The 21,421-nt window shown below is 38.0% G+C and overlaps 1 protein-coding gene across 1 annotated transcript in view; it reads left to right on the top strand.

Annotated features, from left to right (window-relative positions):
- Positions 1–16,618, top strand: part of CFAP58 (cilia and flagella associated protein 58) — a gene marked incomplete at its 3' end in the record, with an annotated part of 32,221 nt that extends 15,603 nt beyond the window's left edge. Inside the window, exons 8-14 of the mRNA XM_009074084.1 lie at positions 491–682; positions 4,667–4,828; positions 7,708–7,854; positions 11,332–11,472; positions 11,825–12,048; positions 14,034–14,145; positions 16,514–16,618. Coding sequence (XP_009072332.1) covers positions 491–682; positions 4,667–4,828; positions 7,708–7,854; positions 11,332–11,472; positions 11,825–12,048; positions 14,034–14,145; positions 16,514–16,618 — 1,083 coding nt within the window. The remainder of the gene's footprint in view (positions 1–490; positions 683–4,666; positions 4,829–7,707; positions 7,855–11,331; positions 11,473–11,824; positions 12,049–14,033; positions 14,146–16,513) is intronic.
- Between the last annotated feature and the right edge of the window lie 4,803 nt (positions 16,619–21,421).

Below are 21,421 nucleotides of genomic sequence, written 5' to 3'. Positions count from 1 at the left end.
AAAGTGGGACCAGAAGGCTGATTTTGTAAAGATGGTATCTTGGTGTTTTCTCTTTAATCCTTATGCATAATTTTAAATGAAGCTTGGTTAATTTCCAGCTTGAACTTGCTATTTACGACATGAGAAGGAGGAGTATTTGCTTTTATTATATATTTTACTGGTTATTGTCATGCTTTACAATCAAAACACCTTACAGCTGCTAAGGTTTTTCCAGACATTAGTTATATCCACTTGAAAACAATCCTATCAATTGTTTTTTTTGTAGCAGAAACACGAGTGTTTTAACTTCAAATCAGAAAGAGCTGTATTTAGCAGCTCTGTTAGAGATTTTGTTTTTTTTAAATCGGATTTGAGTCTCAACTGAACAAATTAGATAAGGGATAATAACATTGGGAAGTTCATAATCCACTTTGACAATGGCATGTTTTTGTCATAGTGGTGGCAGTGTTGCCTTTTCAGCTCAAGAGTCATTATTTTTTGTTCCCTGTAGAACCTGATCAAGGCTAACAGTGCCACTCAGAAGCAGATAAATTTGGTGAAGCTCCATGAACAGACAAAACAAAACTTGGAAAGAGAAATCCAAAGTTATAAGAATGAAACTGAGAAACAAAGGAAGACTATTTACCAACTGGAGAAGGAGAGAGATAATTTCATCAATGAAATCAATGAGCTCAAAGAGAAGGTAGGAACAGCTCTTGGTGCAAGAGGTTCTTTCCTGTCTTACTCTCAAAAGTGTAAAGACAACATATGAATTTTGTAACATAGCTTTGATTGATGGTCTTCATACAGTTTACAAAGATTTCTTCTTGCCAGTGCATGTTGCCTGCTACTGTTCCAGGTTTCTCTGGGGAAGCTTTATCAATGGGTGTGTATTCTACGACAGAATTGGAGTACAGTCATGGATTGCTCTTATTCAGTGATCAGCTGGGAAATGAAACTCGGGCTGCAGTTCAAACTGAGGCCTCTGATGTCTTATACCTGAATCCCACAGTTGAAACTCTCATGGGCATTTGGAAATTACTCTTTGATTGTCCTGTCTTGTCTGCAAAGGAACTTTTCTTGCATACTACTGGTGTCCTAAAATTGAGGCCAATGAGAGCTAACAGTGCTCGATGTCTTTGTAAGAGGCTTAGCATTTTGAAGGATTACTCCTAATATGTGAAAATGTCTTGACATCTTCAAGCTAGTCTGCAAAACACAAGTTTTCCAGGAGCAGCTGCAGAGAAGCACTGCATAACATTTGTGTTGCCTGCTACCCATTATTATGTATAGCTCTAGTCCTGATGGAATAGCTCAGGAACATGGTTATAACATGTTCCATTAATTGCTGAAGATCACATTGAAGAGCCCTCCAAGAAGCTCATTGATTTACTGGGATTAGCTTTCAAGCGGTTTCACCTCACAAGTTATTTGCTGTCTTTTCACTTTAAAATTATCCTTTCCAACTTTATATGACCAGGGACTTTTAAATAATTTTTTGAATGGTATATGCTCCATTGCCTGGAATACCTCTTGTCATTTCCCTGGAAATAATATTCCACAAAAGTGAGATTTGTCTTTGTTGCAAAGTCATATTTTGCATCTTTCCCTTATAGTGCATTTCCAACAGTGTAGATATGAGCTAAGAACATTGTAAACTAGTGCCAGAGAGTGATTCATAACACTCAGAACTACAGGACTCTTTCCTTTAATTTTGCTTAGGGTTGCCCTTGATACTTTGAGGGTGAAAATGACAAATATTTGCTTGTTTGCTTTTTCTTTTTTTTCCCCGGCCACTTTGGGTGCAGATTTTCTGTCACTTTGTATAAGGCAGAGGCTCAGTAAATGGCTTATGACACTCAAACTCTTTGTATACTGATGCCTGCAAGTTTCCAAAGGATTTGCATACTTCTTTGTCTCAGTAAAGGGACAATTCCTGGCTCAGCTTACAGGTGAAGAGCAGCAAAGGCAGTTTTGAGCACGGAAGTATGTGAGACAATAGTCTTGCCCTTCAAGTCAAAACACAGAGTAGGAGGATATAGGATCAGGATTATCATATCAGCGAGGTAATATTTAGGTTCACTGTTTGATCTATGCAGACTTGAGAAACTGTGGCAAAACTACAAGAGTAATTTCACATCTGGTGGGAAATAAGCTACTGATAGACTAACTCTATGGCCAGGCAATGCTCTTCTGTCACCTTTTGCCACCAAGTCAGCTTTGCAGGAACTTGCTGCACACCTTTGGATTTCTGTAATAGCTGGTAAAGAGCCAAATCCATCTAAGTCCAAAGATTTAGCCTTGCTGGCTCTGAAAGCTGTCTGGTTATTTATAGCAGGACAGAATCTATAGACCTGCAGAATTCCTCTTTCAAAATCATCACTTACTACTAACTGATGAACAGAGTCAGCGAAGTTGTATCCACAACAGTAAAATATTTTAGGGGTGAGAATTCATGCATGACTTCCACTTCTAACTACTGTCTTGACTGACTGCTCATTTGTACCATTTTTAACTCAGTGTCACTTGTTGAATAGTCTTACTTCCAGATTAGGCAGCACAAGTGAGAAAATGAATCTGGTCTCTGTTGTGGAGCCTGTATTACTGAGCTACAAATGTTAGTAGAATATTTTCTCTTTGAATTGAAATTCTTAATTTATGAAATTTTAGTTTCTCTGTGGAAGGTTTAGGCTGCTGAAGAGGTAAGCAAATAGGAACAGCAGCATTGCTGAGATATTGAGGAGGTTCATTGAACTAAACAGGAAACCAGCAGCAGGTGACAGTTAAGTGTACAGATAGAAGAACTGTGAGGATATAGAAGTAAACTATGAATACCTAATACTTTCTGCTTAGCTTTGGCCTCTCACTGCCAAATCTGGGAGGTGAGTGTGCTATTGACTAAATAGGAATTGAGGATGCTCAGCCTCCCACAGGGCTGTGTTGGAAAACACACCACATGTATCTTTTCTGTATTTATAAGACAGAATTATTTCGGTTTAATCATTCCTGAAAAAGCAGAATCAGCATCCAGCCTGTGAGCACAACTCAGAAAACTTTGTCCACATTCTTACTGCACTTACATTGTATCAAAACCAAGTAAAAGACTTACAAATGCAGTGACCTACTTTCAAATCTTGCTCCAGCCTATGATCCCTACAGTGCTGATAGAAAACATGCCTTATTGATTTCTTCTGTATGCTATTGCTATTGGCAGGTTGTTTTAACAAAAAAGGAAAAGGCAGGAGTAGGTTATAAACTGGGACTATGTTTTTGTATTGCATTGTAAGCAGTTCCTGGGATTGTCTATAGTCAGCTACAATGTGCTGGAATTGTATTGCTGCTGCTGTAATAAAGTTTTCTATATTTAGCTATCCCCTACCTTCAAAGTTGGTTGGAGGTACCTGGTAGAATGATTAATTATTTAAGCTCTGGCCCCGTAGTTAGGTCTCACAAGGCTTTACTACTAAGAAAAGGACAACATTGTCGACTGCAAACTTTGCAGTTATTGACTATTTGATATAAATATATTTTTTTATTCTTCTGCTTTGACATATAAACATAAATCTTAGCCCAAACTACTACCTATGAAAGCAGAGTCAGGAGAACTGGATATGAACTGCAGTTGGAAATGGACTTCTCTCCTGGATTTTATCCATGTAATTCCTCAGCTTTTCTTTAGTACTTGATGTTTTTCCTAGCTTTAAGGATGGCATTGTTTTCTCTGCTGGGGTAGTGAACCTGACAAATCATGTTGTTGATGTGTGTATACCTTAGTGTTAATTTTATTTCTTTTAATCTTCTTTCTTTGTTATGCTGAAATCTGTGTGAATACTGCTTGCCTGAAATCCTCAGTTTTCAGCTTTGTGCAGGAGGAGAAAGGTTCTTACGTTGAAAAAAAAATAATTTAGAAGTCAATCATGGTGATTAGCAACTATTTGTATTTTTGCCCCTCTAATGCAGTAATTCTTATGTATTGTTATGATGGTAGCTGTTTAATAAACATGCCTATAAAATTTTGTATTTTTGTTTATCAATGCTATATGTGATCCTCTTCTTTCTGTAGTCTACAATACTCCATTCTCTTTAGGTAATCCCATAATTATGTCTAATCTTTCATAGAAGCAACTAATGGTGAATACCTACTTATTTAGACTAAGTGTAAGCTACATTAACTGACTTTCTTATTATAGTAATTATATATCAACAGTTTGTGATCATGTGTTCATTAATAAATAGTTGGGTTGTTAGAATACCTGCAAAGCTTCTTGGAAAAACATATACATGTTTATTCATCTTATCATACAGCTGACATCCAAAACAACATCCAAAATATAGGTTTGCTTTATAAATAAACAGAGTTTAGTTCTTGCTAGAAGCTCTTTATGTTGCTTTTGCTGAATCCACTCAGTGGCAATATGTTTTTCAGTAGCTTTTTTTGAAATTAATTATGTGTGCATGTGTAAGTTTTAGTCTTGAACAAACCTAGGTATCAGAAAATAAAATGTTGTCCCACATAGGCAATCTAGAAAGGTTTAAACTTGTACTGAAGTGACTTTTAGCTGTAGCTAAAACTGCTTATCACAGGGATTTGAATTTGTCATCTTGGAAGAGAACCACAAGCTCTGCCCCATCCTTATAATCTTGTGATGATGGTTTAATCATGTTCACTTCTTTCTTTTTGCTCCAGATCTTCCAGCACTTGAATGATCTTGAAATACAGCAAACACAGCTCCGTGACTGTGAGAAGGAAATACAAGCGCATGTGATTAAATCAAAACAGCAGCAAAACCTTTGTGAAACTCTGAAAACAGAGAAGAACATGTACAGTAAAAATCTGATTGAAGCTAAGGTAGAAAGATACATTTTTTCCTTCTGTTTCTCTCTCTATTCTTGTTACCTTTTTTTTTTCCTGATCTAATTTTAATTTGTTAAAGGAAAGCTCAGTGGATCAATGGCAGAAGTGGTTTCTTCATTCCTGTGGGTTTTGGAGAAATGAATGTTTTAGGTCCCTGACATTTCATCTGCACCATTTGTATTTGGACTGGAAATAGGAGTCCACAGTTATCATGTGGCAATATCCCTACTTCAAGCCACGCGTAAAATCACGGTACACTGGAGCTGCAGAATTGTAAAGCCATCCTGGCTCCACTCTGTTTTATCCCTTAAGGAGTTGTATGCATATATGTGAAATAGGGTATAAGGGGAATCAGATTGCCTCCTAAGCCCTGAATGTGTGTGCACATTACTGTGAATAATGATTTAGAAAGCAGAAGGAACACTTTCCCAGCTGAAGTGGAATTTTCTAACAAGAACTTAATGCTTCCACCTTGCTTGTTCCTTTCAGAGAGTGTCATTTTCCTCAGGAAACGATTCTCTCCATTCATATCTCCTCCCTAGGGATCTCACTAACAATACTAGAAAAAGAGAATATATCCATTTAAGGATGTATTCTGTTATTCTGATGTAAATATCTAAAATACTACACAAATCTTATTGTATTTGGCAAAGATTGGAATCTTGGGTAGCTGTGATTTACAGCCTTGGGTTATTTCCAAATAAGGATTTATGGCATAAACATATACAGTAGATTACAAATTTAAGCTCAGGTTTGAATAGGTTGGTGTTTTGCTTGAAAAGCAGATGGGAGTGAACAGTCCAAATCCCTATCCAGCTCTGTGCTGAATTTAGTGAGGAATGAACCATTTTGCCATTTATGTGGGATGCTTTGCTTGACTTTAGTCAGCCTCTCAGCAGTGGATACAGTGTTGGGATTCTTGCTGCTTCCAAACAATCTCTCAGGAGGAGTAAGGTTGGAAAATTTCAATTTTTTATATTTAATTTTTTATTTTAAAAGACACAACATGGATTTACTTACTTATAAAGAATGGACATCTATGTGCTATGTTAGAAAATTAAGAACCCAAAAATGGGTTTTGAATGTTAGTTATATGGTGGTATGCACAATGCTGTTCACAGTTCCAGTACTTAGAGGCTGGTGTTTAGACTTTAATAGCTTACTTGACTTAGTATAAAACGTTTTTTAGCAAGTCCTGTGTGAGAAAATAGCTGACTCCAAAAGATCTTTTGGCCAAGGCAATATTATTTGTAGCAGTGAAAAAAATAGCCGTTCTATGTTCATTAACAGGTCAGCCAGTCATGAAAGGAAAAACTAAAGCAAAGCAGGGTTGTTTTAAATGTTTTGGTAAATTCTTTTTCCTTTTGGGAAGTAAACCAAATTTGCACAAGCTTCTATGGGATAAAGCTAAATGGAAGCATTTTTGGATTGCTTAATGTGAAAAGATGCCCTGATGCCCACCTTGTTAGTGGTCTTCAGAGCACCAAAATGTTCAACTCAGTAAAATCTCTTGGAAAAGACATGCTGGAAGACTATTCACATGAAATAAATATCCAGTGCTTGGGGTTTCTTATGGTGTGATGAGCTCATCTGTTTAAGCAAGTTGACTAGGAGACCAGTTTGCAAAATTTTGTGTCCTTACTGTTCTTCATTAAAAAAAGAATTAAGAATGTATTTGGTTATATGTCTGGGCACTGTATGTTAAATCTCTGTCATGTTTTACAATATTAAAGAGGTTTATAGGTATAGGCTATGTAGCTAAGACAGATTTTAATAAAACTTTTGTGTTCACAAGAGTGACTGAACACGCAAACAGTTGGGCCTAATGACATATTACTGCTAATCAGTACTTTCTCTGCACTTTGTTTGGAGTCTGCTATGTTAACCACTTCATGCAAGAAAACATTGCTCATTTGTCTAATAAATCCACACCTATGGTGGACAGTGCTGAAAGAGCTTTAAGCTACCCTGGTTTTATAGTTAAAAAAGATGTATTCATCTGAAGGGTTATGGTGTCTTCACTGTGAGGTGGTTGCTCCTCTGGCAGAGGAGTCATAGCTTCTAAAGCCATTTTCATTAGATCCAGAAGAGCATGTCTGTCTAAGCATTGAATTTGTTAGCTTCCATTTCATGTCACAACATGTGCTGTCACTGTGATGAGCTGAGATGGTTAATTTTGTACAGGCAGGCACCTTTGTGCTGTGAGTACAAGTTTTCCTAGTGGTCTGATTTCTCTGGAGTGCTACCAGCCTTTTTGCTCTGTGTTTTGAGCTTAAAATATATGTTAAATATTCTCATTCAAGAGACTTCCCAAACTCTGAGCACACTCTTTTCCCCCTTGCACCTATGTCCAAGCTAGCACAGAGGCAAAATGGAGATTAGCATTTTCTATGCTCCCTTGCAGCTTACAGGTATCTTACTCATGGTATGTTCATTTGCACAAAGACAGCTTCTTTCCAAAGATTTGTGCCCAACTGCATACAACCTTACTGACAAACACATTACGAGAAGCATGAAAACAGACAGATAGGATCAGAATCTTATTAATTTGGATTGACTGCTAGTTGTTACGGTGTATCCAGCACTTTAAATTAAATGGCTTATTAAACTCAGAATTGATGGCCATTATTTTTGTCAGTGTATCTTTTAAAAGGCCTTTTTACTACAATGCCATGCTGGCATAAGCAAAAAATTGTCTTTTAATGAGACTCTTTTCTTTTGCTGGATTAAAAAGTGATGTTTTGTAATATGTACAACAGATCTCCTCTCAAGCACTGTGGCTACATTGTTCAACACCTAAATAGACTGAACTCCCCATCACAAATGTCCTCTTTTTTGTCCCTCTGTTGTGATCGCACTTTCTGTTGTATTAGGATGAGATGACATCAATGAAGACGAAACTGAAAACTTTGACATGTGAGTTGAAACAGCTGAAAGAGAACCTCAAAGACGCAGACGCAGCCCTTGAGAAAGCAGGTCTAGAACAGCAGAAGACAGAGAAGGAGAAGGAGTCATTGAAAGTAAGAGTTTTTACACACATACATTCTGATGAAGAATGCTTTCCATAATTTCGCAGACTGCATTATGTTCTGGTAGTTGTAGTAGTTGTGGTAGTTGCTGGGTTCTATTTTAATAAACTATTCTGTAACTGAAGCACAAGATCTCAGTACACTTTAGGGGTATTAGTTACACAAATTTCTGTGTATCTGACAAATGTAATCTCTCCCTATAATTATAAGCATAAAGTCTTGAATTGTCTGTTGGAAGCTTTATATCTCCTGGTGACTGAACATTTTTTTACTAAAGAGTTCCATTTTTCTTGCAGAAATGTGGACTTTGGGGATACCCTGATTCGACAAACTTTTTAATATAGATCCTCATAATTCAACTTTTTCTTTTTAGAACCTTTTTTTCTCTCTGCTGTTTTTAAATGCAAACTCCATTATATTACACTTCACAAAGCTGTATTTCTGTGTAACTAGCAAGCATTAGTCTTCTGGGAGTTAGGCTGTGCCTTTTAGTAGGTCCCTCTGCACAGAAAGTTATTTTAATATTGTGGTATAGAGCAGCAAGAATCCGTCTTAAATCAAAGGAAATCTGAGCTTGAAGCTCTTTTTTTTCTTCTCAGCGCTGGCTGCAGCCCATCCTCAGATAAACTATTAGATTTGTGGTGATGTCTCAACCCAATTTGCTACACTCTGAAAAGATTTAAGGAGTTAGCGTCCACAGGAGCTTATGTTTAATCTTCACTAAGCACTAGAAAAAAATGCAAACAAAACCAGGAAAAAACAACACCTACCAACCTCCAAAGTTCCCTGTCACTTTTTGCAACATTTTCTTTTGTCAGTTTATTGCTTTGTTGCAATGACTCCTCGAATTTTCAATTCCTCTCAGCACATTACAGTTATGACAAGATGTCAATAGAGCTGTGTAAAAAGGTGATGAATTTGTGTTCTTGTACCTGATCATTCTCAGACTTGTTGTATCAGTTATGGAGAAGTCAAACAGCATCTCATTTTCTGTCTGCAGTTTTCTGCCTTAACTAGTCCCCAGTTCTGTCTCATCACCTCAGAACTATGTGCCATTCATTTGACAAACATGATTGCTACATGGTTTACCCTCTCAATTATTCACTAGCAAGTTTGTCCATACACTGACATGACATTACTGGCTAACTTCAGGGCATTGTGGTCTTCTACCTGACTGTCTCTGCTGAATACTAAAGCAGAAGAGAATTCAGAGGGAGAGGGTTGTCTCAGGTACAAAAGTAAACAATTATTTGTGTAGCAAGCTGACTTCAATTTGTCCTGTTTGCATTACTGTGAAGGATGTAAGCAAGCTGTTCCCAGGAAATACGTTTAAAGAATGAGGTAGATCACGGAGGACTGGGATTCATAGGAATGAGATTATGCAGACTTTGGATTTATGCTTGTCTCAGCTGGTGTAAAAGTATTAACAATGTGTAATCATGGTAAATGAAACAGAGGATGCCTGATCCAAGCTCCATTAAAGCCAGTACAATGCCATCTTTTGGCTTCAGTTGGCCTTCATAAAGGCCTGCAAATCAGAGTGCTTTGAGAAAGAATCTGAATGTTGGAAAATATCTATCTATCACCCTCCAGGTTTGAGCTGCTGTCAAGTGCTTTGTATATTTTTGTCGATGTCTATGCATTATTTTTTTGCTAGCATTTTCTAGAAATCTGGCTGTAAAAACACTGACTTGTTATTTCAGCATTCTGTGTTCAGTACCAGTTATAACTTTTATAAAAATTCATATTTTCCTCCCACCTCTAGAACAAATAAAAAAACCCTCTTCACTTACACTAATATTTCAGAATCTAACCAAGAATTTAGTTTGAATTTGATTTGAGATATTGGCATAGCTACCACGTATATATTATTCTTCCTTGCTGACTGTTCAACAGTTCTTACCAATTCTGTGAACTAACTTCAAATGAGCTGTGCTGATTTACAGCAGTTTCAGAACTGACTATTTTTCTCCTTGCACAGTGACTGTGTTTATTAATTTCCTTTACCATTATGTAAAGTATCAGACCCTTGTACTATAGTTTTTTGCATATTTAAAGTAATTGAAAGTCCTGTTAGCTTGTTGGGATTTATGTGGCTTAAAGTATTTGTGTTCTTTACTGTGTGAGACACTTCAGATTTATTTGAACTTAGTGCTTTCCAGTGAGGAGATTTGTTTATATGAATGTTTGCTGCCAACATCTAATGTCACTTCTTGTTTACAGTTCATGTTTTTCTGGCATAAGGAGACCATAGAAGTTTGATATATTAAAAAATTATTATCCAGCAATGCTGAATGCATGAGCAGTTTTACATTTGTAGACAGCTTTTACACAATGTTGATTGCATTTCAGTATGAAGTGGCTTGCATTTTTATGTGGCTGATGAATTCTGATGAACATCTAACACTGACTAAGAGAGATATGTCTTGCACATGAGGGAAAATGAGAATTTTATTAAAGAAAATGAGAATGGAACAAGCTATTTTATTACGATGATGGAACTGTTTCTGTCTTAAATCGATGTTTTTCCAGGTGCAGCCTTCATCACAGCCTCATTTTTTCAGCACTGGATGATGCTTGTTCCCCAAAGGCAGCTTGAACATCATCCTTTATAAGGGTCAGAGCTGTGGCAAAGTCTTTGAGTCAAGGCTTGAAAGTTTTAATATCTATGAAAATGGACTGTGGTTAGCTAGTTCCACCTTGGCTCTTACTAACTGCCTAGCAATGAGAGAGAAGACCTTATTAGTTTTTTCTGCATACATACCTTGAACGATGCATTTTGTGACAGTGGGATAGAATGATTGGGCACATTCCAGTGATAGTTTGTGTTAGTGCTGTGCAGTCACTGTAGCAGTGCATTACTGCTCCTTCACTTAGGGGTGGCCTCTCTTTTCCCAGTCTTCCTCATCTACACATCCACTAAACAAAGTGCTATAGCTCTTTAGTTTTACTGTTGTGTGCCTAGTTACCATGTTCTCCACCAATTCTGTTATTCTAGTCTGAAGCCTTTCCCAAGTTGTTGCTGATTTGTGTTACACAGCATAGATCATTGCCTTTTCCAGCAAGGTGAACTATCCTTTCTCACATCCCAGACTGACTCTGAACTTTGAATAACAACTCCATTGAAAAGCTTTCCAAATATGACCTATGTAGCTTAAAAAAAAAAATAAAATTCTTAAATAAGGCATCCCTGAATTACTACTGGAACCACTGTCATAGATAAAAATCCTTTCAAATTTCTCTTGTGTATTACACAATTATATTAAAATAGTGTTTACAGTATTTCTTTGTGGGTCTTCCTGCTTGCTTGTCTTGGTGATCTGTTCTCAAAAACTAACAAAGTATGTACTTCTCAGGAAGCTAAAAGAATGCATGAGAGATTTGAAAAATTCTAACTCTTAATCCCAGGTTTGTGTAATGGGAAGTTATTACTAAGCACATTTTACCTATATTCTTTGACTCCATCAGGCTGAAGTGCTTAAGATGACAAAACAGGCTCTGGAAACCAAACAGTTCATAGAAAATCAGGAGGCAGAAGAGCAAAAACTCCTAAAAATCATTGCTGAAGCTGATGCTGAGAAGCTGAAGCAGAAGAAGGAATTTGACAAGGTAGGAATCTCTAATTTGAGTTCTCAAACACCTTGCATTCTGCTCCCTCATTTGTCCAGTGTATTTTTAAGATGAAGATCCTCAGCTACTGTGAACATGGTGCTAGTAAAGCTTTAGAGTGCCATTAAAACCAAAATGTTTAGATACTGAATTGAATGAAATATGTAGTTTATACTATTATGTGACTGAACCCTTAGAGGGGAAACTATCAGACTCATACTATATTTCTTTGATTAATAACAATGAATCCTCTTAACGCACATGATTTTGACTTACACAAATATAGTCATGATGCTTTGGGATTGTGTGAAGGAACTGTAACTGAGTTTACTGCTGTGCCCTGTGCCTTTAGGTGCTCAAAGAGAGATGTGCCCTAGGGACCCAGCTTATTCGTCGCAATGGTGAAGTGGCTCTGCTCTATGAAAAGATAAAAATCCAACAGGCCATCTTAAACAGGGGTGAAACTGATTACCGACAGAGAGTGGAAGACATCCGAGTTCTCAGGCTGGAGATCAAAAAACTTCGGCGTGAGCGGGGAATACTTGGCAAGGGTGTGGATAATGCGGAGGAGCTCAGGTAGAAAACCTGATTGAATACATTTCCATAGTGACTGCAGCCATGATTTTGTTTTCAAGACAGAAAGCATGTTTTATGCATCATAAAGATTTGTGTCAACAAGCACTACACCTTGGAGATGGGGAGTGTTTGGTTTGACCTCAAACACAGACTGGATTAAATTCATGAAACAATTTATCAGCAATTAAGGAAACTAAAATATGGGAAGGACAAAAGAAGACATCTTGGCCAAAGTTTCCATATGTGAGTTACTGCCTATAGAATAAATCTGACAGCAGCAGAAAAGTCGGTCATAGTTGAGTGAGCTACTTAGGCCTAGATTAGTGGAACTTGTTTTTGTTAAGCAATCCACAGACTATGGGGCACACTTGACATATTTATAACAAACCCCCACATATTTTCAGAACTTTCCTCTACCAGATTTTTATGCAGACATACTCTCTGAGAAAGATTTAGTTAAATTTCCATTGAAGGTTGAGTTTCTTTAAAACAGAAGTTTAATAGCCCAAGCCTGATTTATCTCATCCTTCTCTGGCTTAATGCTTCCCTTCTTTTTTTAACCCTCCTGTATTTCAGGTGTATTCTTTCCTAATAGGAAACTATTGTCATTTTGTATAGAATCAGTTGTGGTTTGTATAGAGAGGCAGTTATGTTTTTAGCATATAACCATTGTACCAGTTCTATGTAGCTACCACAGTTCTGGGCAAGATCTTTAGCTTATCAGTATAATTCCATGGCTTTCAGTGGAACAAATTAACTTCGGTCTGTGGTCAGTCTCATTGACTCCAGTGGAATTATGCCAGTTTGATTTGGTGAAACAGAAGAGAGAACTGGGCACAAAACATTAGCAATTGCAGTTTTCATCGACTGACTGCAGACAGGAATAGGATTTGAACTTGCTGCCCAAATGCATTCAGCCGAAAGTCTGCTACTGTATTGAAACTCTGTGATGGTATTGAAGTATGCCATGATGAGTGGATCAATTCTTGCTAACTGCAGCAGCAATCACATACTTTAATGAAGTCCAAAACCATCATGAAAACTGCCTGTCGAAAAACTCCATTTATCACTTGTGCTGCTAATTAGCTTTCTTGATTTGCCAATTGAAAATGTGAGGTTTTTTCCTCTTCCATAACCTTGTCCAACCTCACAGTTAAAAAAAAGGCCTTTTTCTCTCTAGTGAGCTAAATGCAACTCTGAGCTTAGCAGGAAAAGGTTCAGTGTTGAAGCAGGCATATCATGATTTTCCACCCCCTTTTGACCTTGGAGAACATACAGGATCCAATCACTAAAGTGATGAGGTCAGACCATTGCAAAATGTACCCTTTTTTCCTTGCCTCTCAACCTGCTATCCCTACCATAAAAGCCTAGTTGTCAAATAATCTTGGTAGTGCTCAATTAATTTTGAATTCAGCAACAAGTCACCCCTGAAATTCCTTGAGGAGAGGTAATGAGAGTAAAAGAAATCAAACCTTGGTCCTCTAAGGAGCAGTGTCCATCATACTTAGGTCCTAGAGTGTGTTTTATTTAATGGATTGTGTGAGCCATGTAGATTTAAAACCTCTCAAACACAAACTGTGAGTTTCAATACAGGGGTAACTGGATATGACCCATAACTCATTTGTAGGTTGATGAATCTGTTCTTCTGGCCTTAATGTACATAGGAAGATGTGAGCAGTGAGATGCAGTAGGCTGTGGAGTAGATTCCCCAGGAGTCCTTTTACTGAGCCATTCTTAATGAAGCAAGTGAAGAAGTCTACCTGTGATACCTTATGTTTCCACCTCTTTAGTTGTATCAGTGTTGATACTTTTTTGCCACTGCCGTTTTGCTGTAGTGGCAGAGTGAGGCTTCTGCTTTCCATGTAAGGCTTCTCATGCACTGTGGTGCTTGGGGGCATGACGTGTTAATGTCCATGTTAGTACCTTGGTCACGCTGATGTGGTTTCAGTGTGGTATTTTTCTTTTTGTTTTATCCTGGCCTGCAGACAGCAGTTGAATCATATGCAGAAGGATCTACTGAAGGAACAGACTCGGTGCAAAATTTTGGAAGAAGAACTGCGTAAACCCCTGCAAATTCACAGATGGAGAAAATTACAGGTGATGTGTGAGCATTTCATGTTCCCAAAGCCTCTATTACCAAATCAGTGACTGAGCACAAAGCCTGTTTCGTTTACTGTTACGCAAGTGATGTGGAGGGGCAGGCAGGCTGAAATTTCCATAGTACCAGTGGAATGGTTAACTGCTGAATGGTTTCCCTGCACAATGCAATCAGTGTTATTTTTGTGTCACTTTCTCAGTAAAAGAGGGATTTGTAAAGAGGCAGTCAAATGCCGAAGGGAACAAGAATGCACATGGTGAATTTAAAAGGGAGTGATTCCGTAACATGGATGATGAGAAAGAGGATGATAGGGGAAAAGTACAATCCTACCCCCACCAATTAGGGAGATGTATATGGGAAGAAAGCCAGAGATAGAAAAGATCAGAGAATAGGTAGACTGGGGAATGGACAGACATAAAGTCAGAAGGTAAAATTACATCTGTGAGAAAAGGAAGAGGCCTCCACATAAACAGTGATGGGCTCCCACAGTTAGTCACTCCAGGTAATATGAGTTCAACTGTTTTACGTAAACAGCAAATCTAAATTTTCACACAATTTGAACCTGCCAAGTGAAGGGGAAAAATAAAAAATCCATCAAGCGTAGACCAAATATATGAACATCAGTTGGCATCACTGGATATTTTTGATGTAAGTCAGAGCCATCTGAGAGTCCTCTGTTGCATGGATCTCTGATCTGATGCCAGCCTGGGTTGCTTAGCTGCTCTAATAATGAGTGGTAGCTTTCTCAGTCCCTACAGAAGCAGAGCTGAACATTTTGGCTGTGCTTACTAGCATGATAGTTAATTTCTGATATTTCCATGCTGAGTTTAAAGTTGAACAGTATGATTAGCTTTTCTTATGGAAGGGAGATACAACACAGGATGCTGAACTAGGTTAAACACACCTAGGTACAATCTACAGCAGCACCTTGTAACAAAGTAAAATCAGGCCAGTCAAAACATCCAGTGCTAGGAAAAAGACAGTATGAAGAGACTGATAATGGGAAATCATGTCTTTCCATTCTAGGTTATTGGTTTGTATTTGGAGCACAGAAAGGCCAGCAGATGGCAAGATCCATATGAAATAACCCTGATGGGGTTTTGGTTCAATTCCTAATGAATAAACACCCTTGTATCACTATGGTTGTCACAAATTGGCACCACGTTGGGGCAGTGCTATAAAAAAAACCAAGGACTGAGTGGATCATGAGGACTGATCTAGTTTTTAGCCTGGTTTCTCAGGAAATGTTGTTGTGTTGTGAGCACTGTGTGCTTATCTGCCGTAGTGTCCTAGTTACACTTGAATTGATTAGTCAATTTAGATAAAATCAGACTAAAGATTAAGAGCAATGAGATACCAAGTTCCTTATAAGCTCAAGCAGATATAGAGAGAGCAGGACTTTATTGGAGCCTTTGCTGCAGTGTGAGTTTAATCCTTAGGAGACTCCACATGAGAAAGGAGAAACCAGGTGGGAGAGAGGTGTTATGAATCCCTGAGTGAAGAAAAGCTTCAGTCAGAGTATGCCCTTCATTAAAAGATCCAAGAAGAAGATACGAAGTAGTGGGAAAGTAAGCTTTGCTGCTGCTCCTCACAGAATTGCTTCTTTGCTCCTCAGAGCTTCCTCCAGATTCAGTCTGTGACAAAAAAATGAGACAGGATTGAGAGACAAACATCAGCTAGCTCTTGGTCTTTATGGGCTATGTAGGTAGAAGGCAGCAGTATAGTGCATACACCCTGTCACCCTTTTAAGCACTTAATTCCATTGAAGAACAAGATTTCACATGCATGGACAATTTAGACCCTCATAATAATTCAGCACTGTACCCCTCAAATTTGTTCCTCTAAATTTCTCTACCTGTTTCAATACTATATTGCAGTTACTATTTCTTTTGTTCAGTAGAAAATTCTTCCCCTCCTTAAAACTCAGTTGGCACCATTTGAAGTTATTCAACAGTGGGAAGTACTTGCACTGCTCTTCATTCCTCAGTGGGCAGTTTCAGTTGCTGCTAAAACTGATATAGTAACCTCCTTTTCCTTCCCTGCTGCGTGGTTCTACCAGTCTTTGTTGATTTGGGGGTTAAGCTCTGAAGGGCTCCTATTTATGTTAGCTATTTTGAGAAGGGTTCATGAGGGTAATAATGTTAAACATGATCATGCTTCAACTGATATTGAAGAGGCAGCAATTCCAGTTTCAGGACTGCTTGTATTCATGCAATTAATCAAAACCCAACAAACAAACTTTTCCCTCCCCTGCTCCCCCTTTTATATTTGTTACTTATGGACACTTCGACATTATGGTTTTCATTTACAAACAAGAAACACTAACTTGTTATGAAGTATAATTTCTGAGACTTTGCTCTTTCCTAGGCCACTGACCCTGATACCTATGAACTGATTCTGAAAGTACAGAGACTACAGAAGCGGCTTATCAGCAAGACAGATGAAGTGATAGAGAAAGAATTTCTCCTTCAGGTACTGCAGCATCATTTTTTTTGTTTCATCTGACTTACATAGTTGACTTTGCATTCTCTGTTTTCTGACGTGTGCTTCCTAAATGTTATTTAGATGCATGACTTTGAATTCCTTTTGCATGCCCTTTAGATAGCTTTAGATGGCAGCACTGACTCACTGAAAGTGAACAGCATCTGATTAGTTGATTTTTATATTCTGGCTACTGGTACCTGGAACAGTCTGGAAAAATACAATTAAAGATTTGCTTCAGTTTATTCATGTCATAGATTAGTCTTCAAGCGTCTTAGACTTTTTGAAAGGCTTTCTTTGTGTTTTAATAAAGGAGCCTGTTATGACCAGAACATGAAGGAAAATCCCAGTTTGATTCCATTTGTGCTTAGCTTGGCCTTTGGCAGAAGGAATCCTACAGACTTTGTGTGATTTAGATATGCTGCTGTCTGGGCCAGGTTAGACTTCCAGGTTTTTGTGCTGAACTTTGCCAAAAGATAATTTTGTGATAGCTTATCCTTTTTTTTTTTTTAAACTGTATTGGATGTGCTTTAACCCCAGTGATACCAGTAAGATTTGTGTTGTAGAAAGGAGGAGAGATTATATTCATGTGGTGCAAACATTGCTATCAAATATAACACAAAAAGGGCTATTTGAGCTTTAATCATAGGTGTAAAACTGAGAAATTTGTCTCCTTCTCACTGGTAACTATAGGGATAGCTACAGCTTACCAGCTCTAGGTATGATTTTAACATTTTTGTCTCAAATACCCTAATAGTCTTGATGCCTATGTTGGGTATCACTCAGTGGAGAGCAGAATGCGACTGAATCTCTGTCTTGAGAAAAAGCTCAGCAGATGTTGTCAAGGCAGAGTTTGTCTCTATTTATTGTTTCATAGGAAAAAAATAGATCTTCAATTTGAGTTGAAGGTAATGTATGATGTACTATGCCTTTGCTTGGAAAAATGTGATCTTTGTTGCATAGCACTCAAATGCTGTCAGTGAAATACTTAGCTTAAAAATGTAGCAAAAATAGCTTCAAATTTACTGTGCTTTACCCATGAACAAACCCAATTCTGTTAGATTTTTACAGTCTCTATTGTGTATCCTGCCTTATCCCTAGTGTGCTCCCATTTAGCCATTATCCTTATTTTGAACTGAAGAGCTCAGATATAGTTGCCTGCCCAAGAAGATCTTTGAAATAGTTGGTATTTGAGCCAACGTTACTGTACTAGCCATTGGTCCAATCTTTTTGTCTATGCAACAGTCCTTCTGTGGCAACTCTATGGTTTTTTATTATTCTCCTAGATTTAAGACAGAGTTTTGCTATATAAACTTTAAATATCATAGCTAGAATTGTTAATGAGTTCCTTTGCGTCCTTAATTTGGGCACCAATTTCCTGGGCAACAATGCTGAAATGAAGCTCTTCCCTGGAGAGACCAACAGTAAAGGCCCAAAATACCATGCTCCATGTTGTGGTCAGGGATTTATCATCAACAGTTGTGTTTTTCCAAAGTTAGCAAATGTTTTGACCCCTCCACAATGACTGAATTAGGGCTCTTTCACAGCAGTAATGAGAGGTAATCAGAGATGAAGGACAACCCCCAGCTCATTTCCTTGAAGGGCTGTGTGTCCTACTGGACAGGTCACAGGCACAGGGCTCACAGGTTAAGTGTACTAGCTGACCTACTTGTGCTAAGTGTCTCGATAACCTTGTACAAGTGATTTTATTATTCTTTGGACAGGTCTTCCTTGGTATGATGATAATACCTGTTTTGTAAAATGATACCCTGATACTAATTAAAACAAAACACTTGCTAATAACATATTAAAGTGATGCTATCATGATCTAAATTCCTCTAGTGAAAGAGGGAGCCTGAGGAACACTTCCAGTAGAAAGAAATGAACAGAGCAGTAACACCAATGTTCTGGAGAGAGCTGAGCTGCACACATCAGGGGGGTTGCTTCACCAGACCACCTTCTGGGCAGCCTGTCTTTTTTGAAAAGATAGTGTAGGGTTTGATCTTGACTGAACTTTAGACTTGTGGGAAACAGCAGCAATTTATCTCCTGTTTCTGGCATTTTTTTATTTTGTCCCCTCAATATAGTTTGTTTTGCTTAGTGAATTCTTCGCTCTTCATCCACATCTTGCCCTGTGACAAGGGCATAGCCATTGTGTATATTTGCTTTAAAATGATCTTACTCTCTTGCTTGCCATTCATAACCTTTTTTCATGTGTGTCTGACCATCATGCTAGCAAATAGGATATTGTTGTATCTGTGTCTATGATTTCTGTGTGTCCACAGTATGTCACTTAAATTCCCTCACATCAAGGTGTAGTAACAAAACAGAGTGCAAAAAACTTTGAGGATTGACTATTGAGTATTTAAAACACCTTTGAAATGTAGAAGTAACCCACGTCTGGAAATGGTTGAGCCCAGTGTCAGCAACCTGCAGTTTGATTTGTAGGGTATTCACCTTGCTGCATACTCATGCAGAGCCATAATGTTTGTAGAGGGGAAAAATAATGCCATTTGTATTGTGTGCACTGTAGTTCTGTCTTCTGAGTGTTACTTTTTTATTTTTTGGCAAATGGTCTTTTAAATAAAAACTAGTTTATGCAGGGAACAATGTTTCAGCTGGATATATAAATGGAAATTTTTGCTAACTAAGGAACACAGTGCATAGAGTCATGTAGAAAAGCATGTGCTTACTTTACCTGCTCCTGATGTGTATTTCATCATATCCTTTTTATTAGCTTCTTCATTATTTCTCACCTTTTAGTTCTTCAAAAATGAGGCAGCTGTAGAGGCAATTCACACTATGTGATTAAAAGAATGATTTGCTACATTTCAGTCAGAAAATTTGGATTGCTGACAGTACAGGAAAAGCCCAGCTTGACTTTAAAATCTCATGCAAAAAACATCTCTTACTGGTCATCAGGGCACATTTTTTGGATCAGATATATGCTGAGCAGTAGTGAATATGGAATATAGTGAATGTTGGGTTTTGCTAGAACAACTTTTCGTAATTGAACACTTTACTAAAGGTGTAAAAAGATATCCCATGTTATAGAAATTATTAAAGTATTTTCTTGTTTCTGATTTATCTCTGCCCTGTAGCTGCAGCATCTTGGGTTATAAGCTATCACTCTCATACATCAAATAAGTGTGGACATCCTGAGATGCTACTTTAAAGAGCAGCTGCAAAGCAGGTGGCCATACTTTCTACTTTGACTCAGGCATTCTCACAGTTGTGAAGTGCTGTGCTGATGAAAAATGCTGTCTTAAAATCAGATCCAAACCCAAGGTCTTGAATACTTATGGTCAATAAAAATCCAATGGCATTTTTGCCAAACACAGAAAATGTTACTCCAGGGTTAGCCAGCTTTCATCTTTGAGTGATTACGTTCCTCTTGAATTTGTGCAGTTGAGAGAAAGCATTTTTGGTTCTTTTCTAAACGGTTGAGTAACATTGCAGAGCTTTGTGGAGAAAGACACTGTGTGTTAACCAAGGGATTTCAGTAATGGGTGAAGGTCTTTGTGAACATATGTGGGATGAACAACATGTGTTGTAAGGCCATAAGGTATAATTATTAATAAACAGGAGTACTCTGCTGAACAAATCCTGACTGCAAAAAAATAGTGGCTCACTTTGCATGTGGGGCAAATTCCTCCCGTGACTGAAGCTCTGCTGTGTACTGAGCAGTGATGTGGTAAACTCGCAGTGGAATGTATTACCTTGTTAGGATTATGATTAGTGTGGTTTTAGGAACTTATCCCATTAAAAGTGAATTATGCACTGCTTTATTTGTTTCAAATTTAGTTCTTTCTCTTCAGAGCGAACTCCTGTAATTTGATTTTATGTCTGACTGAGCAGAATTTTATTCAGCTGCACATCTTGGAATGGATAACAACATATAGATTCACATTATATGTCAGTTACCTCTTTTGTCAGTCATCTCAGAAGATTGTTCATAAATGTGAAAGAGAAGTGCGATCTGGATTATTTGTGCAGGGAGGCAATGTGTCTTATTTAAACCTTGCATGTAGTAGTGAAAACGTTGTTTTTCTGTGCATATAGATTTCTAATCATTATTGTTATAAGTTGTCAGCAGTCAAAGACCAGGACTTGGCAGTCAGGATGTGATGCTTCCAGACTGTTGGCATCTTGAGCTCATACTTTCAAAGAGTGCAAGGGCAAAAGGCATGATTAGCTCATATATCTGACTCAGAGATTACAGCCAGATAGCACCCACATGTCCTTGTATTGAGCCAAGTTTTGCACTAAGTTTCAATCCCTCCAAAGAACTGACTGTCCCACTGACAGAGAGTAGGAGGAGTAGAAGGGATGCTGCCTTCTCCAGCAGTTCCATTTCAGGTATTCTGAGATACAGGGAGGGGTGAGTGAGAGACTTTCTCTGTGACCTTGGGCAAGCTACTTTGCTTTTGCATGCCTCACATAAAGTGAAAAGGGAATAAAATAATTTCCTTTCTTACAGTGATGTGTGAATGACTGTGTTAGAGACATGACTTGATTCAGTAGTAATGATAGCTAGCTAAGAACTCAAAATAGGCAGATGTTTTGTTTCATTTGTGCTAACTTGGTAGTAGAGCTGTTCAATCCAATCTGAGGAGCTTGTTGCTATAGTGTCTGAACATGTACCTAACCATCTTTATTTCTCAGAGCTGGTACTATAGTTTTAAAAGAAATCTGCTTTAGAACAGTGTGTTACCATGTGGGTTTATGCAGGCTGGCAGCTACTGAAATCTAAGTTTTCTCCTAACCAGTGAAGGAACTTTGGGACTTGCTTCT

The sequence above is a fragment of the Acanthisitta chloris genome, unplaced genomic scaffold (assembly GCF_000695815.1).
Source record: "Acanthisitta chloris isolate BGI_N310 unplaced genomic scaffold, ASM69581v1 scaffold27194, whole genome shotgun sequence".
Taxonomy (NCBI): Eukaryota; Metazoa; Chordata; class Aves; order Passeriformes; family Acanthisittidae; genus Acanthisitta; species Acanthisitta chloris.
This window is presented reverse-complemented; position numbering and strand designations above follow the sequence as displayed.